The 24,256-nt window shown below is 35.1% G+C and overlaps 2 protein-coding genes across 4 annotated transcripts; one reads left to right on the top strand and one right to left on the bottom strand.

Moving 5' to 3' along the window:
* The first annotated feature begins 2,293 nt into the window (after positions 1-2,293).
* Positions 2,294-20,384, top strand: LOC125056425 (E3 ubiquitin-protein ligase lubel-like). 3 transcript variants are annotated; one of them, XR_007118057.1, is made up of 22 exons: positions 2,294-2,485; positions 5,350-5,530; positions 6,084-6,226; positions 7,045-7,131; positions 8,307-8,582; positions 8,843-9,122; positions 9,512-9,991; positions 10,292-10,695; positions 12,094-12,219; positions 12,419-12,595; positions 12,690-13,046; positions 13,123-13,243; positions 13,329-15,583; positions 15,926-16,123; positions 16,304-16,531; positions 16,815-16,955; positions 17,881-18,032; positions 18,671-18,866; positions 19,263-19,405; positions 19,647-19,737; positions 19,843-20,005; positions 20,256-20,382. XR_007118057.1 is itself a non-coding variant. In XM_047659513.1 (21 exons), exons 2-21 carry the CDS (start codon positions 5,350-5,352, stop codon positions 20,283-20,285), a joined length of 6,138 nt encoding a protein of 2,045 aa, XP_047515469.1. In that variant the 5' UTR covers positions 2,294-2,485; the 3' UTR covers positions 20,286-20,384. The 3 variants fall into 3 exon arrangements, 2 of the variants coding, with proteins under 2 accessions (XP_047515469.1, XP_047515468.1); XM_047659513.1 differs by lacking the exon at positions 19,647-19,737 and having other exon boundaries at positions 20,256-20,384; XM_047659512.1 differs by lacking the exon at positions 19,843-20,005 and having other exon boundaries at positions 19,647-19,815; positions 20,256-20,383.
* On the bottom strand, positions 20,370-23,302 carry LOC125056426 (pre-mRNA-splicing factor CWC25 homolog). The gene is made up of 4 exons (XM_047659515.1): positions 23,247-23,302; positions 22,971-23,174; positions 22,325-22,612; positions 20,370-21,345 (listed from the first exon to the last, which is right to left on the bottom strand). Exons 1-4 carry the CDS (start codon positions 23,262-23,264, stop codon positions 20,446-20,448), a joined length of 1,410 nt encoding a protein of 469 aa, XP_047515471.1. The 5' UTR covers positions 23,265-23,302; the 3' UTR covers positions 20,370-20,445.
* Between the last annotated feature and the right edge of the window lie 954 nt (positions 23,303-24,256).

Genomic DNA, 24,256 nt, shown 5'->3' on the forward strand with positions numbered 1-24,256 from the left:
AGATACCGAGTATAGCGCGTTTGATTTGGTAGTAGATGAGTGTGTGATTTTTAAATTGTATATCTAATATGAAAGACCACATACCAGCCCTGACTTGCGATTCTGTAACTCACTTTTCGAATTCTCACAGCGGTTTTCGCAGCGGCGGTCGCGCTCAAATCAGTCGTGAATCATTTTACGATTTGGCATTCTGATAAGGAGGGAGCTTGTAGTTTATTGTTTATCGGAATGCCAAATCTGATTTGAGCGCGACCGCCGCTGCGAAAACCGCTGTGAGAGTCCGAAAAGTGACTTACAGAATCGCAAGGCTGTACAGAAAGTTCTACAATATTGTCTATTTATAAGCTCGCCCCCACGAACTTTGTTTCGCCTTAATTTTTTACTTAGCCAACCTTTCTAGTAGCTACACACCAATATATGGAACATTTTGCTGTAGTCCCATACCTAGAGACTATTCGCTTATCCGGAATATAAACGTGTTTTTTAGGTTTTTCCGGAAAAAAATCTCACTTTGAAACCTTCCTCACAGATCTCAGAGCACTTTGAATTTTTATTATTATTATTATATTTATACAAATTATAAAAACCGCGATACCATATTATGTCTATTACACATTTAATAAAATAACCAGCCGTGCGAAGCCAAGACAGAATTATATTTTGTTTATATATTAACTAGCTTTGTCCATTTTCTATTACATTAAAAAAAACATTTCATACCTTGCTTATATTCTTAACTGAAAACTTGGCAACAATCTTATCGTTCGGTTTAAAATTTTGGAAGACAATGACTTTCGGTGAAAAGGACAACACAATTTTATTACTTTTGCTTCCGGAAATGACATAATTGTCGATTTGTATCGCTTGTAAGGACTGTAATCGTTCCAATGTTGACATTTTCATTTCTCTGATATAATCCGATGGGATTATCTGTAACTGTGTTTAAAATATTAAAATAAAATATGTCCTGTACGAAGCCGGGCACCAGTACGCTTACATAGGTATAAAATAGACCCTAACAACATAACAGTCTTTCGAGACACATGCGACTTAGCACACCTTTACTCCTAGGCTAAAGGAAAAGAAAACATTAAAATCGAGTGCGTGGCTCCCAGAAAATGAAGATTGTAGGTTCCACAATGTGTTCATAGAGATTTGATATGAATAGCGTTTGTTGTCAAAAAACGTATATTTAAATAATAGACAGACTCCCGCTGACCACGATTCCTGTACAGCACTCAGCTCGTCATATGTAAATAATTATCGCTTATATTGCTGGTAATATTTATTAATGTATCATCCAGTAAACAAAGACGGCATAACAACCAACGATAGTTTCATGAATTGTTGGTCAACACAATCTCAGAGATGAATTAAAAGTTATGCATTAATTGTACCAATCTCATCTTAACAGTCAATACAACAACACAGGTGTACCTAACTAGAGAGAACCATTATTCGATAAAGTACAGACTTGAAAACATTACCTCTTCCGAATGTCCCATCGACTTCTTCTGGGCGATGAGATGGTACAAATCGGCTGTAAAGTACCCATTCTGTTTGAACTTTTGTAATAACTCCATAAAGGAATATAAAACAATCGCAACTTTCAACGTGTCCGTTGTGAGTTGTTTACGTTTTATGGCATTTAATTTGATTGCTTCAAGTTTTGTTTTTTTTATTTAAACAAACCTCTTTCGTATAATAATTAATATTAAGTTAAAAAAATTATTTCCAACACACAAATGCACAAAACAGAAGAACAATAAAAACAATAAGTAACCTTAAAATATATTATTAAAAGGAGTCCCTTTAGGCAAGGTTCTGAAGATACTGGCAGCGTTCCCCCTTTGAATCGCTAGACTAATACTTTGTCCGAGGTAGCTACCAGCTCTTCGGTCTCCTGTGATGTCGACTAACATTTTTGATATTTCCTTATATCCATTGCATATTGATATCCAAGATATTCATCTTTAGGATATGGAGTAGGTAGTATTAATATTATATTACATTTACCAACAGCAACGAACGGCGTTGCATAAAAAAAACAAACACATTATTGAGAATTTCAATATAAATTTCATTAATTCCAATTTAATATTACATTGAGAATTTCAATCAAAACCATTCATGCATTCATGAATGTGTAAATAATTCCAATTTAATATTATTATAAATATTCTATCTAATGTTTCGCGAGATGTTTGACGCGGCCAAGAGGGCGTTATAGGTTGAGTGCGGAAATAGCGCGTCTTAATTTTAGTAGAATCAGGGCAACGCGGCCACGGACAGAAATAGAGGATAGTGATGGCAGAGCACGCGTTCGTTCTGTCAATTTCATCCGCATAGGGCGTACGTTTCGATAAAATTTAGTTGTGATTGCACTCTTGCGCCGCCCGGCACCTGTATTTGCGTACAATACCCCCGCGAGTGTAGTGACCACATTGCATAATGTTACATTGACGTGATACCTTCGGATACCAAGGCGAGTATATTTTAAATATATTTAATCTATATGCAGGTGATTGTTTTTGATATTTTCGGATATGTAAGGCAATTAGGTCGAGACAACGCCCGTTGCGCCCCGGCCACAGCTGCTATTTGGTGGTAATAATCTATTAATGTAAAACGCTTGCACCAATTCATAAAATGCGAATGTAGAACGGCAATTGGAGCACGATTTTCTTATTATAACTATACGGAATATCAAACATTGCGATACTAATACAAAGACGAAAAACACTGGAAATAATCAAAGACTGGAAAAGGAGTCATTATAGTCAATAAAGTTCAGTTTACATTTGAAAAATTAAATAAATAAATATTTATTATTATTGTTATCTTACATTTAGTTATTTAAGTGTAACATCTATTATTATTCGAATGTTGTTTTTAAATTATGTCCAATACCGTAGCATCTTTCGTGGGCAACTTCATTCTGTTAATTTTGTGTCACGGTGCGCGCGCATCGTAAAATTTCACTCTCATCAATTTTTCATAACGCGCCTAAAGAAGTATAACTTCAATAATTCATTAAAACTGAAAATATTCATTAGATATCCTAGACCTTAATGTCCTACTGATTTAGGTTTTGTTATTTTTAAAACCTGTGATATTCGCATTTTTTTATATAAATGTCGGAAATTAATGAAATAAAAGAAACAACATTGTTTTGTTAAAATTCATCAACTACAAATTATAAATAGATAATAAGAAAAGATAGGGGATGAGTTTACAATATAATATGTCTAGTGTGTAATAAGACCTATTATTATATCTTATAGGGTAATATTTATTTCATAATACCTAAAATTATAAGTATCTATAATCTATATATATAAAAGAAAGTCGTGTTTGTTACAACACTTATAACTCGAGAAAAGCTGGACCGATTGCCATGGTTTTTGATTTGTTGGATTTGTTTCCGTCCCGAATAGCAGAATAAGCATAATAAAATATCGGATAAGTTATCGAATAACAATAAATAAATTAATGAATTTAACGAATGCAAAAACAATATGGTGCCATCTGTTGACAAAACTACGCATCATATTACGTCGAATTCGTGTCAGTTAAAGAAATTCCGATCTTGAGGTGAATGAGGAGATGCATAACCATGCTTTGATCCTGATCAAAAGATGTTGGATATCAGAAAGTGCTTAACATGCAGTATCGCCATATTGACGCTAGAGAGAAAATGCCTAATGTGTAAAACTACCATTCTTCTTTCGCAATGGCAAGCAATAAAACATTTCTGTATTTGCAAAAAAGTTGTATTAATTAATGAAATCCTAAAATAAGTTAAATTAAAGTAACAACGATATTATAAGGTTGTAGGGCGGAACGAAGTTAGCCAGGTCAGCTAGTATATTAATAAAAGCTAAGAGATATATTCATTAATATTTATATATATTTTAATTATCTTGTTTGCGATTTTCATGCCGTCTCGAGGAGCTCTGTTAGCGTGTTTTGATTCATCACACATTCAGAGATTCAGGAGATTCGTGACGTGGGTGTATTGGTAGATTATATCTCAAGTTATGTTTATATCTCAACGAACTATTGGAATAATGTAAGCCATGTATTGATACTCTTTCTGAAAGTGATATATAATAGGATATACTCAAAATTTGGCTTTCGAAGGGGTGTCAAGAACGAGAAAAACATTATTTGGCTATCAAGTGTTGATACTAAGATGCTGCGACATGAACAGGGTTCTATTCGTCTGTTTTGTCGATTATGAAAACGCCTTTGATAATGTACAATATGGAGGAAATACCGAATTGTCGTTTAATTAAAAACCTATATTAGAAGCAAAGTGCTACTAAACAGCAAACATTTATCTTATATTTATGTTTTTTTTTTCATTTATTCAGTGAGGTTGAATTTTGAATTGAAATTCAGAATGTTGCATTTTATCAACTTTGCTACTTAACTTGTATGCCGATGCAATATTTTTAGAAGCCCTAAGGTTTAGGCCCTTAGGGGTTAGGCTCTTACACAATTAGAAGAGTGTTGCTCCTATACAGTGAAAAAGAGAATATAAATAATAGTAGCTCCTTATAGAATATTATCGTCCCATATTCATTCCCAGGGTTCAAAATTAACAGAATTCTTCAAATTTCGTCCTTCAAAAACTCACCTAGTTCAGGCATCTCTTATCTGAATTATTCGTTAATACAACGGAATGAACGGTAATTTAGAGATATTCGGTAGTGGGCTGAATTAAAAAAAAAAGTACAAATAAATAAAAAAACATAAACAAATATATTTTTATTGTATTAAATAGTACAGTATATTAAAAACAATCAAATATACAGTTTTAAAATTTTCTTAACCTACGCAATAATAATAAAAATAAATAAAAATTAACAATAAGAAACTTAAAATAATTTTAAAAAGTTTGGTCCCTGTGGCAGTGAACCTTTAAGTTTAACGCTGGCAGCATTTCCTCGCTGTATTGCGATAGTTATTCGTTGAGCCAGGAAAGTACCAGCTGGGGTCACCGGTACTATCTACTAGACGCTAACTAAATAAATAAATAATAGATTTATTTACACTTCTTTGCACACAAGAAAACAATAAACATACGACACAGTTATAAGTCAAAGACTGAGTTCGAGAGGCTCTGATAAAAGCGCAACTCTTTCAGGCAACACGTGCTAAGTTTGGAACTAAGAGCAATTAAAAAAATGCGCTGAAACCCATTGCTTCGACGATTACTACATATTATCGGTATAATAATAGTTTTTCTTTAAGATTCTCTATCTATAATTTTTATGTACAGCTTATGACCCTTGCCTAATAGAATAGTAATAAAGTCGTCATAATACATTTGTATTTCCTTAGATGTTGAAGGGTCGCGGTAGGGCTTCAGTGCCCGGGACTCCTACAATGGGAATGCGGACCCTAAACAGAGCGCCCATGGCGAAGCCGGAACCAGACTACGAAGTAGTAGAGTTCCCGTCTGAGCAGTACGTCAACGCTAAACTGCAACCACCTCCACCACCGCCACCACGACCACCAACTGGTATGTAAAAACTCATAAAAAATAGTAAAATGACACTCTTATATACATGACTAACTGTTTCCTGCCACGCTTCGCTGTGGCACATTGTGATTGAATGGTTGAGAAATGAGAAACAAAACGAAGAAAACATTTTATATAAGTTTAATTTTGCAATACTTGTGAAAAAAAATTAAAAAATTAAAAAAAAATTAGATAAAAACAATCCTTGATGCGGATTATATATCATGCTAAAATTTCGGCTCGATCGGTGCAGTTTTTTTGTTTTTGAAGCGTACACAAACCAAAACGCTACGCTTCGCGTACGCTTCAAAAACAAAAAAACTGCACCGATCGAGCCGAAATTTTAGATTATTTCGCATATTATGCTATCTCGTATGTAAAGACACAACTGTAAAGATAGACTTTCGTTTTTAAGAATAATATTTACTTTAACTCCGCTAGAGCAGTGGACCCATTAGGTCAAGAACAACGAACGATTATGTTCTAAGTTGACCAAGAGTTACTTGCCTTGATTATGGAAGGGCACCAGTTCATTGTTTTTATTTTACCCCAGGTCATCCAATGGACACGTCTTGTGGTCTGTGCGGCGGTGGCGGCGCTAGAGTGCGGTGTACGGAATGCGGACGTCGCGCGCTCTGTGCTTCATGCGACGACATGTATCACAGACACCCGAAGCGGAGAAATCATCAGCGACAGGTACAGGGTTAGGGTTAGGGTTAGGGTAGTAGGACTCCTTTCTCCGCAATTAGACTCCTAATTGGTCCGTTGTGCGTACGAGTCCTGGCTAATTTAGCCAGCCTAGCTCCTTCCAGAAGGTACAGGACATACATTAATTAATATGTATTAATATTTATGTAAGGGTTAAGCGTTTAGTGTGAACAACATATTATGTCTACTTAGCTAAATAAAGCCTTATCGTAGATTCGTGTCACATTGATATTAATAAATAAAAACACAATACATTATATAATTGAGGTTCATAGTATGATTATGAATGAGACTTATTACATTGACCTGTTTGTATATAATTCTATTCCTATTCAGTCTGAACCTATATTTCATAGACAATCATATAACATCCAACTCAGAATTGGGAATATCTGTGTCTGATTAATTTAATATTATGATATTAATTCCCAACACATAGTATTTACAGTATTCTTAACCTAAATAGTAATAATAATAATTAAAAATGTATGAATAGAAAATTTAAAAACAAAATCAAAAGTTTGGTCCCTATGGTAGTGTATTTTTAACGCTGGCAGCATTTCCTCGCTGTATTGCAATAGTAGTACTAGTTTTCCTATTTTTGTTCGTTCTATATGAATATTGAAAGTTTCGTATGACTGATTAAGATTATATTATGAGGCATAGACGATGTTTAGTAGGCGATTAGTAAGAGGCCCTAAATAAGCTAGTTTCGTCAAATTATGGGCAAAGTGCCAGCCGCACCCACTGATGTAAACATTAATTTATACATTCTTGCACTTGCACTAATAATTGACTATGTTTAGGCCCTTCCACCGTCCCAGATAAAGGAAGTACGACCGCCTTTACCACCAAAGGGAACACCACCCGTTCCACCTCCTCGGAGACACAAGGTAAAAAAAATATTTTTAATTAAAAGAAAAGTGCGTGCTTTGTACGCACGCACTTTTCAGATGTCAGAACTAAAACTTCCTTAGCAAACTAATTTTTTAAGTGTTGTTCATATTTATACAAATCTATAGTGGAGTGATAGAGATAGTAGAGATAGTGGGAGAGGGTGAGTGTCTCTCCCACTATCAACATACACACACACTCACCTACACATACACAACACTCACATACACACACTCACGCACACACGTACACACACCCACCCTCACATTCAACTGTATTTGTGCTATATTGTATTAATTTGTTTGCCTACCCATATATTATGTATGTTCCCTTTGTAAACACTGTGACTTTGCTGTGGAATGGAAGCCTGGTTATCCATATCACAGGTTCTTGCCTAGTTTGGAAACCAGTCTCCCAATACCTTTTCAATTCAATTGTTACCTTATTGTTTTTGGGAGAAAATAAAAATTATTCTTATTCTTATTCTTATAACATTAGATTTCCGAGACTTAGAGGGAGGGAAAAAGAAAGATATGTTAGGAATTTCATTTATTTAATTGTGATTAAAATATTAAAGTGTGAAAAATCCATACAAATTATTTTTTAAATGTATTTCATGGCATTTTAATTTACAATTCGTAATAAAATATAAAATAGTAATATATTTTCATAAATTCTCTTTACGAAATTTTAATTTTAAAAATAGAACTTCTATAAGGTAATTCGCCCGTCTCACTCTCTCTCAATCGGTCTCAATTGCTCTCTCCCTTTTCTTCGACAAAAACGCTGCTGCACATCTTCGTGACGCTAATATTATTATTATTGCGTTTCATCCGTAAAAATTTTACCCTCATGCGCCTTAAGAAGTTTCACTTCAAAAATATGTATGCATTACAAGTAATATTGTGCTTTGGGAGAATGTTGCCCGCGCGTACTATTAAGCTTATACGTCTTCTGCGCATTCTTTGACGCTAGCCAATTTTCTAGCATTGTATTTATTGAAACAATATTTATTCCACTATGTATATTAACTACTGTTTTGCTACTTATATATATTATTCAATAAAATACCTGACGTGATTTACTCGTTTTTATCTATAATACTCGTATTACTAACATATTCAAAGAAAAAAAGAAAGTCTAATTTTATCATATTATGTAATTATGTCCTCAGATGGCTGGAGACAGAAGCACAGCAAGTCCTAGACCACAACCGGTCGATCCGAGGCAAGCCACCGTAAATTTGGTCCATGGGCCTCAAAATCACTTCAACCAAGCAACGACGCTACCACACAACAATTTTCCAAGTCAACGTACACCTCAAAATTCTCATTTAGCAATGCCCAACTTTGCTGGTGCCATGCAAGCGCCTATGGAACCGACTGGTTTCAACTCTTGGGGACGCACGCGCACTTCATTACCCGGATACAATGTCCCACCCCAAAACATTGTAAGTAGAGTACGTTAAGTGTGTGATAATTCTTAGGTCGTAGTACATACTTATAATAAAGAGGAAGGGCTATGTACGCCACGATACTAAGGTAATCACTAAGTTGTAAGACTAATAAATTGTACAATGCGTCGACCTACCAGACTATATTAGACCCCGAAACTACCCTGATATATGATAATTTTTTGTAGACATTCATATAGAACAATTGTGTGGAAATAAAGTTAAGATATAATGAAAAATTCTTTAAAAAATTCCAGATGCCAACCCAACAAATGGAACATTGGGAAGGCCACGAAAATCTAACCCAGAATTGGGGTCGACCTCTACGACGCGGGGCTTCGGTTATGGAGTTAGGGGGCCCCCCGCCTTGTGCTGGCTGTGCCCATTGTGCCCCCAACCCATGGCGCTACGGAAGCTGTGCTAACCTAGATAACTCCTGGGGGCAATGGCCACAAGGGTGCTGTATTCCACCAACGCATAATCCCCGATTGCCCTATCCTCAAATGCACCCTCAGACGCCTCAACCGTATCGAAGAGGTATTTCTTATAATTCATTTTTTTTTATAAATCGTACTATAGCGAATGTTTACATGTCATTGAACTTGTTGCAATTATTTCATTAAATAGTTTTTCTTTTATTTTACTGTATATTTCGAAGTACATACTTATTTTTTCTTCATCATCTTCATCAAGAGGCTGGCCATCCACAACACAGGAATGTTCTAGTATTAGGACCAGCGTCTGTATAACAAGGCAATTCTAAGACTTAAGACTAATTAATAGTTTTTTAAACAACAATTCAGTAAAGTTACACTTATTTCTTTTTTAAAAGATCTTAAGTTAAATTATGCTCTGTTAATAAACTCGGAATTAAATTTTTAAACGAACTTTGATATTTTTTTATAATCTATTGAATGAACTTTCAGCGGAAAGTCGATGCGTGTCTCGTGCTGCTTCCCGCGCCCACTCACGCGCTCCATCGCCAGCTTTAAGCATGCGTTCCCGCACATCAAGACGCAAGCCGAGATCTCCGACGCCGTCTTTGCCATCAAGTGATGCTGACTCAGAAAGTGAGCCGGAGAGCGATAGAGGCCAAGTAAAGAGAGTCGAGGAGAGAATGGAAATAAAAGAAAAGGAAATGAATAATAAGGAAGAAATTAAAGAAAGTGAAAGTGATCTAGGACCCGCCCCACAAGCACCTAACACGACATGGCAATGTGAACATTGTACGTTTGTTAACGACCCCGGTGTAAGAGTATGCGTTGTATGCTGTCGCACGCCAACTGTTACACCGAAAACTATCACTTCTTTGCAAAAAAGCATGGAGAAATTAACGGTTGAAAAATCTGTTGAAAAAGTTGAAAAAGCCCCATCTCCGGTGGTTACAAAAGTTATAAATAATACAGGTTTGTCCAATATCAAATAAAATTAATACTTAACAGATATTTCATCAAAATCTACTTTAGTCACGGACTTAAATAGTTAACACACACACTACAGTCATGTTTTTTAATTTCTGTTAAAAGCTAGTACAGGCCGATGTCATTGATTCCTTAATTTTAATTAATAAACTTAATTTATGTACATACCCTTATCTTATTATTTTAGTGGCAGTTGTTATCTCTGCTCCTGAGAAATAAATGTTGCATTTCCTTTCATTACAGATTACTAACACATCAATATATATTGTTATAATATTATTGCAGATGACAAACCAAACAAAGAACGCACCAGAAAAGAACGCGTGTCCACTGGTTGCGGGCCATCTCCGCCAAAAGACGTGAACCCTAAAAATCGATTAGAAACACCGACAAGAGAAAGTAATCAAAAATCAAAACATTCCCGGCATGATATTGCCGTTGGGCCGTCTCCTCCTAAAGATATTCAAAGTCACATCAAAACTCAGCCGCGTGAACCTGTTGAAACTTTGAAACGAAGTATTGGATCATCGCCACCATCCAGTCCAATAACTAAAACGGTTGTGAAACAGTATGAAATACAAAAACAGTCTGTTGGAAGTTCACCGTCCCGCGATAGACCAGAATCAAGAAGCAGGACTAATGTGTCGAATACGGGTACATCTCCACCACCTCAGAGTATATCAACACAGGTAAGGTTTATTTTATTTTATTCGATTTGTACAGCTTGCCAGCCAGTGGACATTGAAATGTGTGGTTAAATTTATATGTATTATTAAATGTCAGGAGTGTCTATAAAATATACGTAGTGTGTGTATAAGCAAGTTGCACTAGATACCTAAATCAATTATGTAATAACCTAGAGTCTGGCTAATGAAAGAAGATAACGAAAAAGCGCGGCGAATTCAAAAAAATTTAGTGTGGTAGCCCTAAAAGTTTGATATATTTTGTGGGTTAAACTTACTTGATACTTGGTTTTATTTTATTATTTTTTACATTGATAGTAACGTATTTAGTCTTTTACTATTGATACTTAAAATGACTAGCATTGCATGGAAAACTAAAACTATATTTATTATAAAACGCAACTTTATTCGGAATAATCAAAATCAGAATCCATAAGATCAATATGCATAGATTCATCAGAGTCATTGCTGTTATCACTGTCTCTCACATTGATTATGAAACTTTCTAAATGTTTAGGCTATTATTATACCTGTTAACTATTCGGAAAAAACATATAATAGAAATAAAAATGAGTAATTGCATGAAGTATCAAGACAATAAATCATACTAACCTAAGAAATTTAATGACATTCTGAGTTGCCATCCGAAAGTTTTCAAATAATTCAATTATCTTCTTTCATTAGCCAGACTCTAGCAACCCTACGGATCCCTAAGCCCTAAAGACGTACCCTAACACATAAATAGTGAATAAATAAGTACGGGATGTCCGCACAAAGAGACCTAAGGTAACAGACGGAGCCCAACGGGTAGGATCAAAGGTTCAAGGTGGTGGGATTATCACGAAGCTATCGGGCAGGCTCACCCAAGATAATTAAGGGCTTGAAGTAGTCTTCGCCACTTTGGGAGGAAGCGAGAAATTAATAAGAAAGAGCAATATTCTAATCTGATTTATTGTTATAAAACAACATCTTAAATACTACCTTCACCTATTCACACATACATATGATTTTTCTTATGAGCTGTTGGGGTATCGCGCACCTTCAGTTAATAATATATATAATAATAATAAATAATAAAAACCACGTGAGCCGTTTCAGCAGTTGGTAATTGTTCAAATTAAATCTGAACACAGAGGAAAAAGTCCTCTACAAGAATTGAAAATTAAGATGCCTAGCTGCGACTTGAAGCGAAATATCAAGTAGACAGATTTATTTTATAATCGCTCACAGTTTTCTTCTTCTTTTTTGTGAGTCTGAAATTATTCACCAGAACACTCTTTATTTAGCTTACACCGAACTAACAATATACAGTTGCAGACTAATTAATAAATAAAAACAATGATACGTAAATTTGAGACATTATAAGAATTCCTATATATAAAATTATTTATTTGAAACTTTCAGACGTATGAAGTGCCTAATAATTGGGAACGACCAGCTTCTGTGACCCGCTCACGTCCGCGGCGCCGTTTCAGAGAAGACAGGCGAGAGAGATCTCACAGCAGGCATTCACTCTCCAGTGATACGAGAGTAAGTTAAAATCCTTTAATTATTTTGAGATCTATATATATGTACATATATGTAATATAATTCTGCAATCACTATTTATTTAAATTAATCGGGAATTTCCGTACGACCCGACACAATGATTATCAAAAAGTCAATGATACAACGATTTCCGCGACTTTCGACATCGATTTTAACAATAAAATGATTGTACATTTTTAAGGAAAGTGAACGCAGTGTCCGCACAACGGGTGGTAGATGGGAGTGGCGCGACAGCAGTCCGGCCGCTGACTGGAGTGAGACTGAGCGCAAGAAAGCGGAACGACTCACGCGCAGAGCTTCACACCTTGATTTGCGCCGGACGCGCCCTTCACAACGGACCAGCCTTTATGGGTCCGAGGTATTTGTTTTATAAATAGAATAAATATCATAAATCGTCTAACCATTTATTTTTGAGTTTAATTATACAATATAAAATGAAATACATTTTTCAGGGCCCGTCACCAGAGCCGTTATCAAATAATCGAGCAATTTCCTTAGAAGCTTTAGCTGGGGGACATTCAAAGCGTGAAGCAGAAAGAGGTCTGGAACTAGCAAGACTCATGACAGAAGCAGAACGCCTCGGCTTCAGTGCAGCTGAAGTTCACGCCGCTCTCGCACAGAATCCGGTAGCGCCTCTTGCCTGGCTAAGAGAGCGATGGCCCAGTTTGGTGGCGGGAGTTAGAGCAGCGGCAGCAAGACTTGCCGCTGGAACCAACGTATCAGAGCTGGAAGCGCGCGCCGCTTTATCGAAACATAGAGGAGCCATGTGGCCCGCCGTTACGGAGTGTGTCGAGCGACATAGGCGACAGGTAATCGAACCTCAAGTAACATCAGTGAAAATAAACTAGAACTTATTTTTTTTTAATATCTTCACTTATTTTACAGATAGGTGAAAGTGGAATAAGTGAAGAAGGAAAATTACGAGGTCGAGTTTGGGGTTCTCCGATAGGTGTCGATGACGAAGCCATCCCACCGTCTTTCTCCACCCGCTCACACCGCAGTCGCGGTAATGAAAAGCAAAACAAAATTAAATAAAAAAAGTCTCGCCGTATCATCAAGCATATCATCATAATTTACCATTTACATTTCAGCCAACGACAGTTCAGACGAATTCGAAGAATCCGTTAATAATTTTCAAGACGATGACTGGATGTATTTACCGCTAAATATAAACAGAGATACATATGAAACTGAACCAAAGCTTGAAGATAGAATTAAATCTAATCCTACTGATACAGAAAATATAGCTGAAAAATTAAAATTATTATTAGACCTGGCTGGTATTCCTTCTATTGAAGAAAGTTTGCTTGTGCAAGGACTACGTGCAGATAGTTCTAATAAATTATTAAAGGGAAATAAAGTGCATACTTCTCCTTCACAGCATACAGATAATTTATTGGAGTTCATACAATCCGAAAAGGATTTTATTGATGCCTACAATGCATTAACACGTCTAAGTCCATTGCCAAATATAGAACAACATAAGAAAGTAGTTCCAACCGACTCTTCAATTGACACCGGCATACAAACTCTTGATCAACAGCCTCAAAATCAATTGTATCCATCGAATATAGATTCCAGTATTGTAAATACACCAATTTATTCAGATAATCATACAAATAATAGAATAAATATTCCAATATCATCTGAAAGCACAACACAAGAAATTTTAACATCACCAAAAATAGAACCATCTCAAGAAAATAATACATTAAATGTTAATAACAGACAGCTAGAGAAAGCTTCGGTAGTTAATGTTATAGAGGAAAGGCAAACGGTAGAAGTGCAAAATATCAAATCAAATAATCTGAGTGATTTAGTAGATAACACACAGCGGTTAATACAACAAATGAAAGATGAAATTAATTACGATATCAATTCAAACCAAGATTCCGAGAAAAGTGATATTTCAGGTGTGAATGATTCAGAGCCTTCCACAGGCCAGGAATCTAGTTATAGTGAATCGGAAAACAATACAGAAGAAGTTGAAGGTACATCTGATGAAAATGAAAGCTCGATCGAAGAGGATGAACAAGAAAATGGAGAATCCACAGAAAATAAAGATGCTATCACAAGTTCAGAGGATACGGAGCAGTTTGAAGAAGCAATAGATTATTCTGAATCGCCACAAGAATTACAACAAAATAACAAAACAGTGTTTGATATTTCTTCGCAAAAGTTACAAAATGATAATATTGATTCTCCTAAAATAATAGCGATAAAAAAAGAGATGCTCCCTGAAGATATGAATAACAACTTCTTCACAGTAGTGAACTCGTTTGAAGAAATATATGAACAGCTGGCGAGTGAAACTAAAATTCAAGAAACAAATTCAAATAAAAACCCTGTAACAATACCTATAAAAAATAAAAGTAATCAACTTACTAAAGAAACTCTGGAAGCAATAGAATTTAAAGTATCTACACCAATGAAAGAGATTTTTTTGGAACTTAGAAGACCTATCATGAATGCTTCCATTGGAAATGTTTATGAACAAAAAGAATCAGATCCTGTTATAAAAAAGATTGAAGTAAACTTACCATCCCTAGACAAAGATATTAAAAATGAAAACAATTTAGAAGATTCCACTCCAGGTGACCCCATGCCTACTCATGGAGAAATAAATATACAAAAATCTAATAATGGGCAAGATGTTAATGATATTCCTTCGCATGCAACTGTTATCGAAATAGTCGACTTAAATAAAGCAAACGACAGTGAAGAAAATGATACTCCAAACCCAAGCGAAGATCTTGTTTCAAATACAAATGCTAACAAAAAGAATGTTAATATATCTCAACCAAGTGTGTTAGGTAAATCTAATATTCCAGTCCCCATCAAAACTATTTCCGAAAAAGATAAGCAGGATAAAAATCCTAAAACAATAGTTTCTAAATTACCCGTAAGACGCACTTCAATCAAACAATACCCAGCGCCCGCACCTCCTAAAGCTCAATTCGCGACTGTTCAAAATGGAAATGTTAAGCAACTACAGAGCAAATTATTTGTTCCGAAACCTGAAATAAGCCAAGATACGCCTATTTTAGATCCAACACCTTCTACGTCAACGTTAAAGAAAAAACAGGCTCCACAACCTCCGAAAAGTGAGAAACAATCATCACCAAATATGTCTCCTAAGGAAAAAGAACAATTCTTCCGGGAAACGTGTCGAACAGAAGATGAATGGACTGACAGCGAATCTGATGAAGATATAAAATCAATGCAAAAAATTAGGGAAACCACACCAACACCTGAGATTCAGCCGCCTCCACCACTAACAATGCGGCGAATTTCGGGACAAATCATAGACTTAACGAGAATACAATTGCCCGAAGGTTCTCCAGAGGTGAGGATTTTTTTTTTACATTTTACTCACAGAAATTGTCTATATATTTAGTGTTTAAATATTCCAATAATATTATAAATAGACTGTTCCTGTTCCAAGTCAAAAAGGCCGGCTATAGTTAATAATGCTACGTTTACAATAAAGTAGTTTCTTTTACTACCACGACAACTAGTTTCACATCCTATCAGCATAGAGTTCGTTAAATGAAATGAACTATTCATAGTGTTCCTTGACTGGACTACAAGCGGCCATGATCAATAATTAATACCTACTCATTCTGGTTTTCTTCGCTATGTCTAGCAACTCTAAGAATAGAAAAACTCATCGTTTTTCGTTTTCCAGAGACAAGCTCGTATGCTTTTAGCGGAAGGCGCAACAGAAAATTGGGATCAAGCTAGGATCGCCGTAGACTTAATAACGCGAGGGACAGATGTCCCAACAGCTCTCTTAGCTGCATTGGAGTGCACTGATCTCACAGCTGCCTTGGTATACTTAAACCAATACTGTGAACTGTGCGCTGCACACTATCCGGAACATGAAGTACGTATTTTGTATAGCATGCGTCAGCTACTCCATTGAAGATAATCTGTTGATTTCATCATGTTTTACAATAACAAGTATTACCAAAGTGCTAAATTTACATTTTTTGGAAATGCATCAATACTAGTAGCTCCTACTCAAAAACGGATCTAAAAAATGACACTTTTAATCTGATTTCAGATGGTATCTATGTTGCGATGTGAGCACAGGTGTTGCCGCGAGTGTGCCAGGCACTACTTCACAGTGCAAATCACTGAGCGCAGTATCGTTGACTGCGTATGCGCATATTGTAAAGAACCAGAGTTGGAAAACTTAGACGAAGATGCCTGGGTCAATTACTTTGCACATTTGGATATTTTACTGAAGACGTTACTTGAAAACGAAGTACATGAATTATTTCAAAGAAAAGTAAGTTAAATAAAGAAGACCAAAACTTTCCTTCAAATAAAAGCTCAAGTTTTCATATTTAGATTGACTACATTATTTGGTCAACAATAATCTATATGTAACCTAACACTACCTAATTGTTTGCTGACTGGCTGTGTATAAGTGAACAAGATTTATGTAAATTATTTAAAAAATCCCAACACCAAAAGGCAAAAAAAAATATGTTTTGTATTAATAAACAAAACATCAGTCCTATAAAACAAAAATTACAATAAAATAGGATGAATTACCTGACTGATTTCAGTTACGAGATCGAACGCTCGCCCGAGATCCAAACTTCAGATGGTGCGTTGAGTGCTCTTCAGGGTGTTTCGTAAACCCCAAGCAAAGGAAACTTCGATGTCCTGAATGCAAATCTGTCACTTGTGCCACGTGCAGAAAACCGGTATGAAAAACAATATAGGCTTAAAACTTTTCTAATATAATGAACTAGCCGTTTCGCGCCCGCTTTGCTGGACGAATTAAAATAAATTTTATGTTTCATTATTTTATTTTTTTTCATATTTTTATTATTCTTCTTTTTAACTTCCCGCTAAGAAAATTGAAATATGTATTTCGAAAATCGTTCGTTTTTAACAGATGTTGACGTTTAGAGGTTCTAGGAAGCCTCCCCGAATGTTTCCGCGGTGAAGTCCGTATGGATAAATTTTCATAAAAGTAAAACAGCAATAAAAAAATGAAGGAACGTTGGAATTTAATAAATAAATAGCCATAAACCATTTAGGAAATTTCGCATCGAATGGTGGTAGTTTCATGTCGATACGATCAGTGGTTTAGGCGTGATTGAGCCTCAAACGAAGACCATTTTCATTATATATATATAGAAGATTGATCTAATTTGTTGATCGCCAATCAACATGAATGTAAAATTATACTGCGAGATTGATAGTTCCACCAACTTTTCGTCTACGATAAATTCAGTTTCTATCAGCTTGAAAACATAATTTTAACATTTATTGTAGTTTACTATACAAATACTATTCATATTCGTCTTAAATATAAAACAGTGCTGTCAAATATTTAATTAAAAAAGAAAAAATATATATCTTCACGTACCTATTATTCGTGAACAGTTTATATTGGTTAAAACCAGAACAAACTTTGATTTAAAAAAGTCAAGTCAATGTTGCTGTGTTTGTTGTACGGTTTGTTTATAAACGGTTCTTTCTCATTTGAACAGGTTCGATTCCTGGCTTTAAAATATAATACACCGTACACAAAGTACGAACTTTTGTTTTAAGTAAAACGATCTCCGTTCCTTTTATTTACTTTCTTATATTTATTGTTGTTGACAAATTTGCCCTTTTCAGTGGTCCGCAAATCACGACGGTATTTCATGTGAACAATATGCGATATGGCTTGAAGATAACGATCCGGAACGATCAATGGCTGCGGTCCAACAGCATTTGAAAGAAAATGGCTTGGAGTGTCCGCGGTGCCGTTTTAAATATTCACTTTCCAGGTAAAAATTAAACTATTGACTATAAATATGAGCATTTTACCATTTTAAAAGCACTCGAAACGAAATTTTAAAAAAATTATAAAAAAAATTTATTAAGGGACTAAAATTTCTGTAGTCAAATAATAGTAAGATATTTGAGTGTAATTACATATTTAGGCTTCATAATTCGTGTTAAGTTTCGTAAGAACTTATGTATATAAACATACACATAAACATAATTATGCTTGAACACAAATTTCTAGGTAACTAAGTCATATTGATCCTTTTTGATTTAAGATTTACTTTACCAACTTAGAGAACGTTTCCTCTAAATCGATTCTGTAGTTTTTGAGATATCAACACATTTTTTACTGATTTTATCAGGTATTTGAAGTTTAATTAAATCCAGTTACGCTTACAGTAATTTCTGGTTTTACCATTTCTTATCTTTTTTATAGATATTATTATTGTAAATCAAAGACTAAGAAATAGTAATAAATATTAGTAGATGTGCCTGACACATTAAATTTCGGGTCTAAGACATGCTGCTTATAATAAGCAGCTTATTCCATATTCTGTAAATACGGTACGACGTTATAGAATCCCTTTAACATTCGTTAAAATATTACAATATATGATAAGGGTAATTATGATTTCAGAGGTGGTTGTATGCATTTCACCTGTACCCAATGCAAATACGAGTTTTGTTACGGTTGTGGAAAGCCATTTATGATGGGTGCAAGATGCGGGCTTAGCGAATACTGTGCTAAGCTGGGATTACACGCGCACCATCCCAGAAACTGTCTCTTTTACCTACGTGATAAAGAGCCACATGATTTGCAAACGCTTCTTCAGGTAACTGGCAAATAAAAACAATTTTAAATATAGCGCCATCTATTGTCAGAACATGCAATTTTGAAATAAGATCATATTAAATGTTTCGTATTAGGGAGCGTTCAAGTATTACGTAACGAATTTCGGAGGGGGGGTCCTTTTGTAAAACGTTACGATGCGGGGCGGGGATTGAATTACGCGTTATTGTTAATATTATTCGACTTTCCAGTACTTCACAAAACGTAATGGTAACTTTTAGGTATAAAGAGTCACTAGGTGGTCACGAAACGTTTTACTATACTTGGTTACAGAAAAACGTTACGGCGCGTTACACGGGGAAGGGGTGGTCAATAATCTCCAAAAATTGCGTGACGTAATACTTGAACGCTCCCTTACGCGAGTCTTTATTGATTACAGATGAACAACGTCACATATGAAACTGAACCTCCGCAAGGGAGCAACAAGCGCTGTCCAATTCAATTGCAACGGGAAACTCCCACTGGTCTCGTAGACACAACGTGTGGCAACGAAGTTGCATCCGGCAACGCTGGTCTTTGCAAGTAAGTTCCTTAACACAATTTTAAGAAAATGAAGAGTTACAGGTGTATAATGTAGGTTTTAAGAAATGATTAAAGCTGGTAAATGCATAGTAGCTGTTATAATGATCTGATATCTTACCTAAATAGCACTCTTACCTAGATAGCCAGTGGAATTAGTAACGATTACATGGGGCATACTGGCATACATCCTTATCCTCGAAGAACCATAGGTAACGGGGGTGAGCGAAGCGTGTGTTTGCAGGAACCATTACTTGGAGTATCTGAGTCGATTGGTGCGTAACAAGAAAATCGAGCCTTTGCCGATATTGGGCGTGGACGATTTGGAGACTTTGGTGCGTCGAGCTGCTTTGAGGCTTCCGCCACGGCCCTACGGCTCTCTCGAGGGCGTCTACAAACGGAACCTGCTCCAGGTCTGTTCACGTCGTGTCTTCTTGCAGGATGCACTACGTGGAATACTTGGCTGGGTTGGCGCGTACGCTTGACCCAATCCCGATTATGGAGGTTAGCGAGCTCGTCGCCGAGCTCCGGCGTCGCGCCCTGCCCTTGCCCGAAAGGGGACCCTGGGACACTGATCCTATTTACGCCGGGATGTGCGCTGAGGTATACCCGATGAGACAAACGAATATCTGAGGGCACTAACTAATTTTTTATATTATATACGACAGCTTTATTACTCACTTCACCAACTGATCGATTATTGTGAGGTCTCCCTGTCTTATGAAATGAAAAGAGAATGGGAACCAGAAAAGAAAAAACTTCCGTAAAACCAGGACGTATGAGACGTCGTATTTATTTATAAGGTCGGTAAAAACATTTTATATTCTTTTCAAAATAATGATTTTTGTTTCAGATTGTTAAAGAGAAAATTCCTCTGGACTGACAACTTAGCTTGTATAGAATATTTATTTATCATAACAATTTTATGCTTTCAAATAGAAAATAATTAAATATAGAAACTCATCTGTTAATATCATAAACTATTTATTATGTAATAAAAACGTTTTGATTTTAAATCTTGATTCATTTATCCTTTGAAGTCATCACCGTCTTGCAAAGTTTTCGCTCATGTGTTTTTCATTTCGTTGAATGTAATGTCTATTTGAGTGGATTCGACTTTCTAGTGAGTCTGGAATAGCCCTTGCTTCATTCCGTGATGGCATTCGTGAAGCAGCAGCCTTTTCCGCTGCTTTATTTTCTTCTTTTTGTTCTGCAACACGGCGCCCCCTTTGTATTTCTCTTTCAGCCCCAGCTGCAACCATTTCAGCTAATCTGGCTGCTTTTTCTGCATCACTTAGGCCCTTCTTACTTCTTGATTGTTCATTTGACTTCTCATTCCTATTCACCTTTCTGATAGGGCTACATCTTTTAGTTTCTCTATTACTTTGTGCTTCACTGTGATGTCTATATTTATTTGAAACATATTTATCTTCATTCCTGTCTCTACTTACCTTATTAAATTGTCTTTGACTCGATTCATAATCATAATATCGTTTATATTGAGGTTCATGCCTAATATTTTGTCTGTTATCAGGTGAATATTGTTCAGGACTTTCGTTTCTTTGTTTTTTATTATGTGGTACGGACTCATTATCTCCAGAACTACTACGTTTTCTACTTTGTTTTTGACCAGTATCTGTACTTTCATCACTATCAGAAGAACTGTCATTTTTGGTTTTGTGCTTCTTAGACTTAGACTTTTCTGTTTTATTCTTTTTACGTGATTTATCACTATTTTTGTTTTTTGACTTACTTTTCTTTTTCTTCTTCTTAGACTTTTCTTCTATTGAGGAATCGTCATCAGAAGAATCATCTGACTCTAAAAGTTTAGCCAAATCAATTTTGTTAGAACTCAATGCTGTAAGTTTTGCTGCTAACATGTTATCTAAATCTTTATCCTTCTTTTTGTGTTTCTTTTTTTCCTTATGTCCTTTCTTCTGCTCCTGAAATAATAATTAGAATGATATACATTAGTCTAAATACTAAATAGAAAAAAATGTCTCGAAGCTTGTTTATACAAAATTTTTTTTAAATAAAACTATATTAAATAACGCTTTATCTGTGCAATAATAGTTAGGTTATACGCCACAGCACCTCATCTCTATTGAGACTCGCCAAGTAATAAGGAGATATAGTATACAAGTGTGCACTCAAAGACACAAGTGCACTGATTATTCCACAACTGCATTGACACACAACATGGTGGTATGGTACCAGAACCAGATGCATATAATATTTAACTAAACTGAAGTACAAATTTAAAGATTATTTTAAACATGGTCTATGCTTTGAAGAGATGAACTAGGTACAATATGGTAAGTTGTGTAGGAAGTGTCCCACGGAAAAAAAATTATTAAGGGAAAAAATTCTTGACATTTACTAAATGTAACAAAAAAATAAAAATGTGAGCCAGCGGGACGCCTGGCAGATGTGAAACATCGACATTATTTTGTAAAAGTAATATGCAGAAAAGAACAGATTGTGACAGTAACTAAATATGTCATAATGATAAAATAAAATATTAAGATTTTTTTTCCAGATAATGATGACTGAATAAACATTTATTTTCATTAAATACAAAAATTTACGAATTTATTTCAAATCGTGACTACTTAATTTGTTTATTCAGTGACTTCAAAATACACACACCGTACACACTACTGCATTTTGGAATCAATCTTTAACATAATAATAATATTAAATTGTAAGAAGTCTAAGAAGTTGTAAAACTGAAGAGCAATGTAAGCCAGCTAATGAATAAGCATGCAATTCTCAACTTAAGTGAATTTGTTCCAATGGATTTTTCTGTATGTAGAAATCTAAAGCAAGAATTTTTGAAGGCTTCTGTACTACTAGATTGTTATTAGTATAACAAAAAACTAGGTTTCATACAATATATATATACAAAATCTAAAATCTTACTTGTTCTTTACGTAACAGCTCGGTAAGCTTTTTACGCTGTACAGGATTATTTAACAGAGCTGCCCTAGCTGCTCTCTCTCGTTCCTTTACCAACAGTAGTGGATCCTCACGTATCTTACGAGCTAAATCAACTTGGACATCACTAGCTGCTGACAGCATGCTTGAGCCCACAACTCTACGAGCAACTGCTGGAATTTCACTATGCTCTGGTTTTCCATGTTGCTCAAAATTCTTGTCAATAGCTTTACCGAGGAGGTATTCCTCATGTTGAACCTGTTTATCAGGTTTCTGTAAATGATAATAAAGTAATAAGAAATTGAAAGAGGTTGAGTCTTTCATATATATAAGAAAATTTAATAATTTATCTATTTAAAGAATTTGAAGAAAACCTCAATAGTACTTTCAATCTTTATCTTTTGTATTATTGCCTGAATTGATCACTTTTAACAATCATATTTACATTATACTAGTCATGTATGTCAAGGCAGAAGTAATTCAAAGATTCAAAGTCAGAATTAGAGTCAAGACATGACTATTTGCACAGGATTTCCATTGACATAAGGGAGTCATACTTGGTCATACTCTCACTCAGGTCTCGTTTCTGAAAACTCTAGGTATATGTGTGTAAAGAAAGGAAACAACTCACATTATACATCCAATCCAAACGATTATCTGAATTATTTGCTGCATTTTTTCTTGCCAGTTCATTAAGTTCCTGACGATCTTTTTCTTGGGCACGTTCTTGCTGCAATTCCAGTATACGCTTTTTCTCTTCGGCAGCTACTTTTTCCGCTTTCCAAACCCGTTCTTGATTTTTCATAGTATTTGGATGCCATGATTTCTTAGAGTTCTGAAACAGGAATGTATAGTTTTAAACATCCATGAAGTTAATGACTTCAAAAAATACTGAATTAGCACTTACCAGGTCTCCACCACCCATGTTCTTTTACTTTGCATAGAACACAGTTAAAACAAAATGTTTAAGCAAACACAGATTGTTATTTAATATATGAAGTAAATTAAAAATCAATTAATTTAACGCTTGACATGATTTTTATGAAAGTACTTGTTTAATGTTTAATGTCTTATGGCACTGGGCACTGGCAATACGATATTTTAATTAGTCTGTGAACATAGACTTCAAGTAAACAAAAATGGCTGCGCCAAATGCATAGACTATAGACTAATATTATAAAAGCCTTCCGATAATTTTATTTTTTTACCCGTTTCACTGTTTTTACCCTGGGCCACAATGCACAAACCGTGCGAGTCATAAAACAAAGCCTAAACTATTCACTAACTGTATAAATAACAGTATGGCTGTCTTTTATTTGATAGACTATAATACCTACATAAAAATAACGAAAGATGTTGCTTTAATAATTTTAAGTTAATCGAATTAACGTGACCACTTTTGTTTACCGATACGATATACATGATTATGACACTATTATTTTGTAATAAATTTACCGACAGAATAGAGGTCAGAGGAAGAATTTGTTATGAAATAGATTTTTCTTCTTAGGTTTAAGCGAGTGTCTGACATCAAAATTAGTTATTGATTTTATTCATTTAAATTTAATAAATAATTCACATATCTTGTCGAAGAATAAACACAAATTTACTCCTCGACGTTCCAAATGATTTCATCAATCGTGTTAATGTGTCTCACGTCGGCTAAATAATGCAATAACTTCGTATTTATATCCGCTAAAGAAGTTTTATTTAATTGTCCATTGTATGATTTATTTAATGTTTTGTGCACATCCTTAAGCTTGACAGTGGTGTCATGTCATAACTGTCAAAAGGGACCAATTTTTTATCTGTGATTACCACGAGTGCTAATATTTATTATGTTATGATGGCAAGAGTTAAGTTTAAATATAACCATTTTTCGGTACACCGTACAATCCATTCCTTTTGAATTGAATT

The sequence above is a fragment of the Pieris napi genome, chromosome 15 (genome assembly GCF_905475465.1).
Source record: "Pieris napi chromosome 15, ilPieNapi1.2, whole genome shotgun sequence".
Classification (NCBI taxonomy): Eukaryota; Metazoa; Arthropoda; class Insecta; order Lepidoptera; family Pieridae; genus Pieris; species Pieris napi.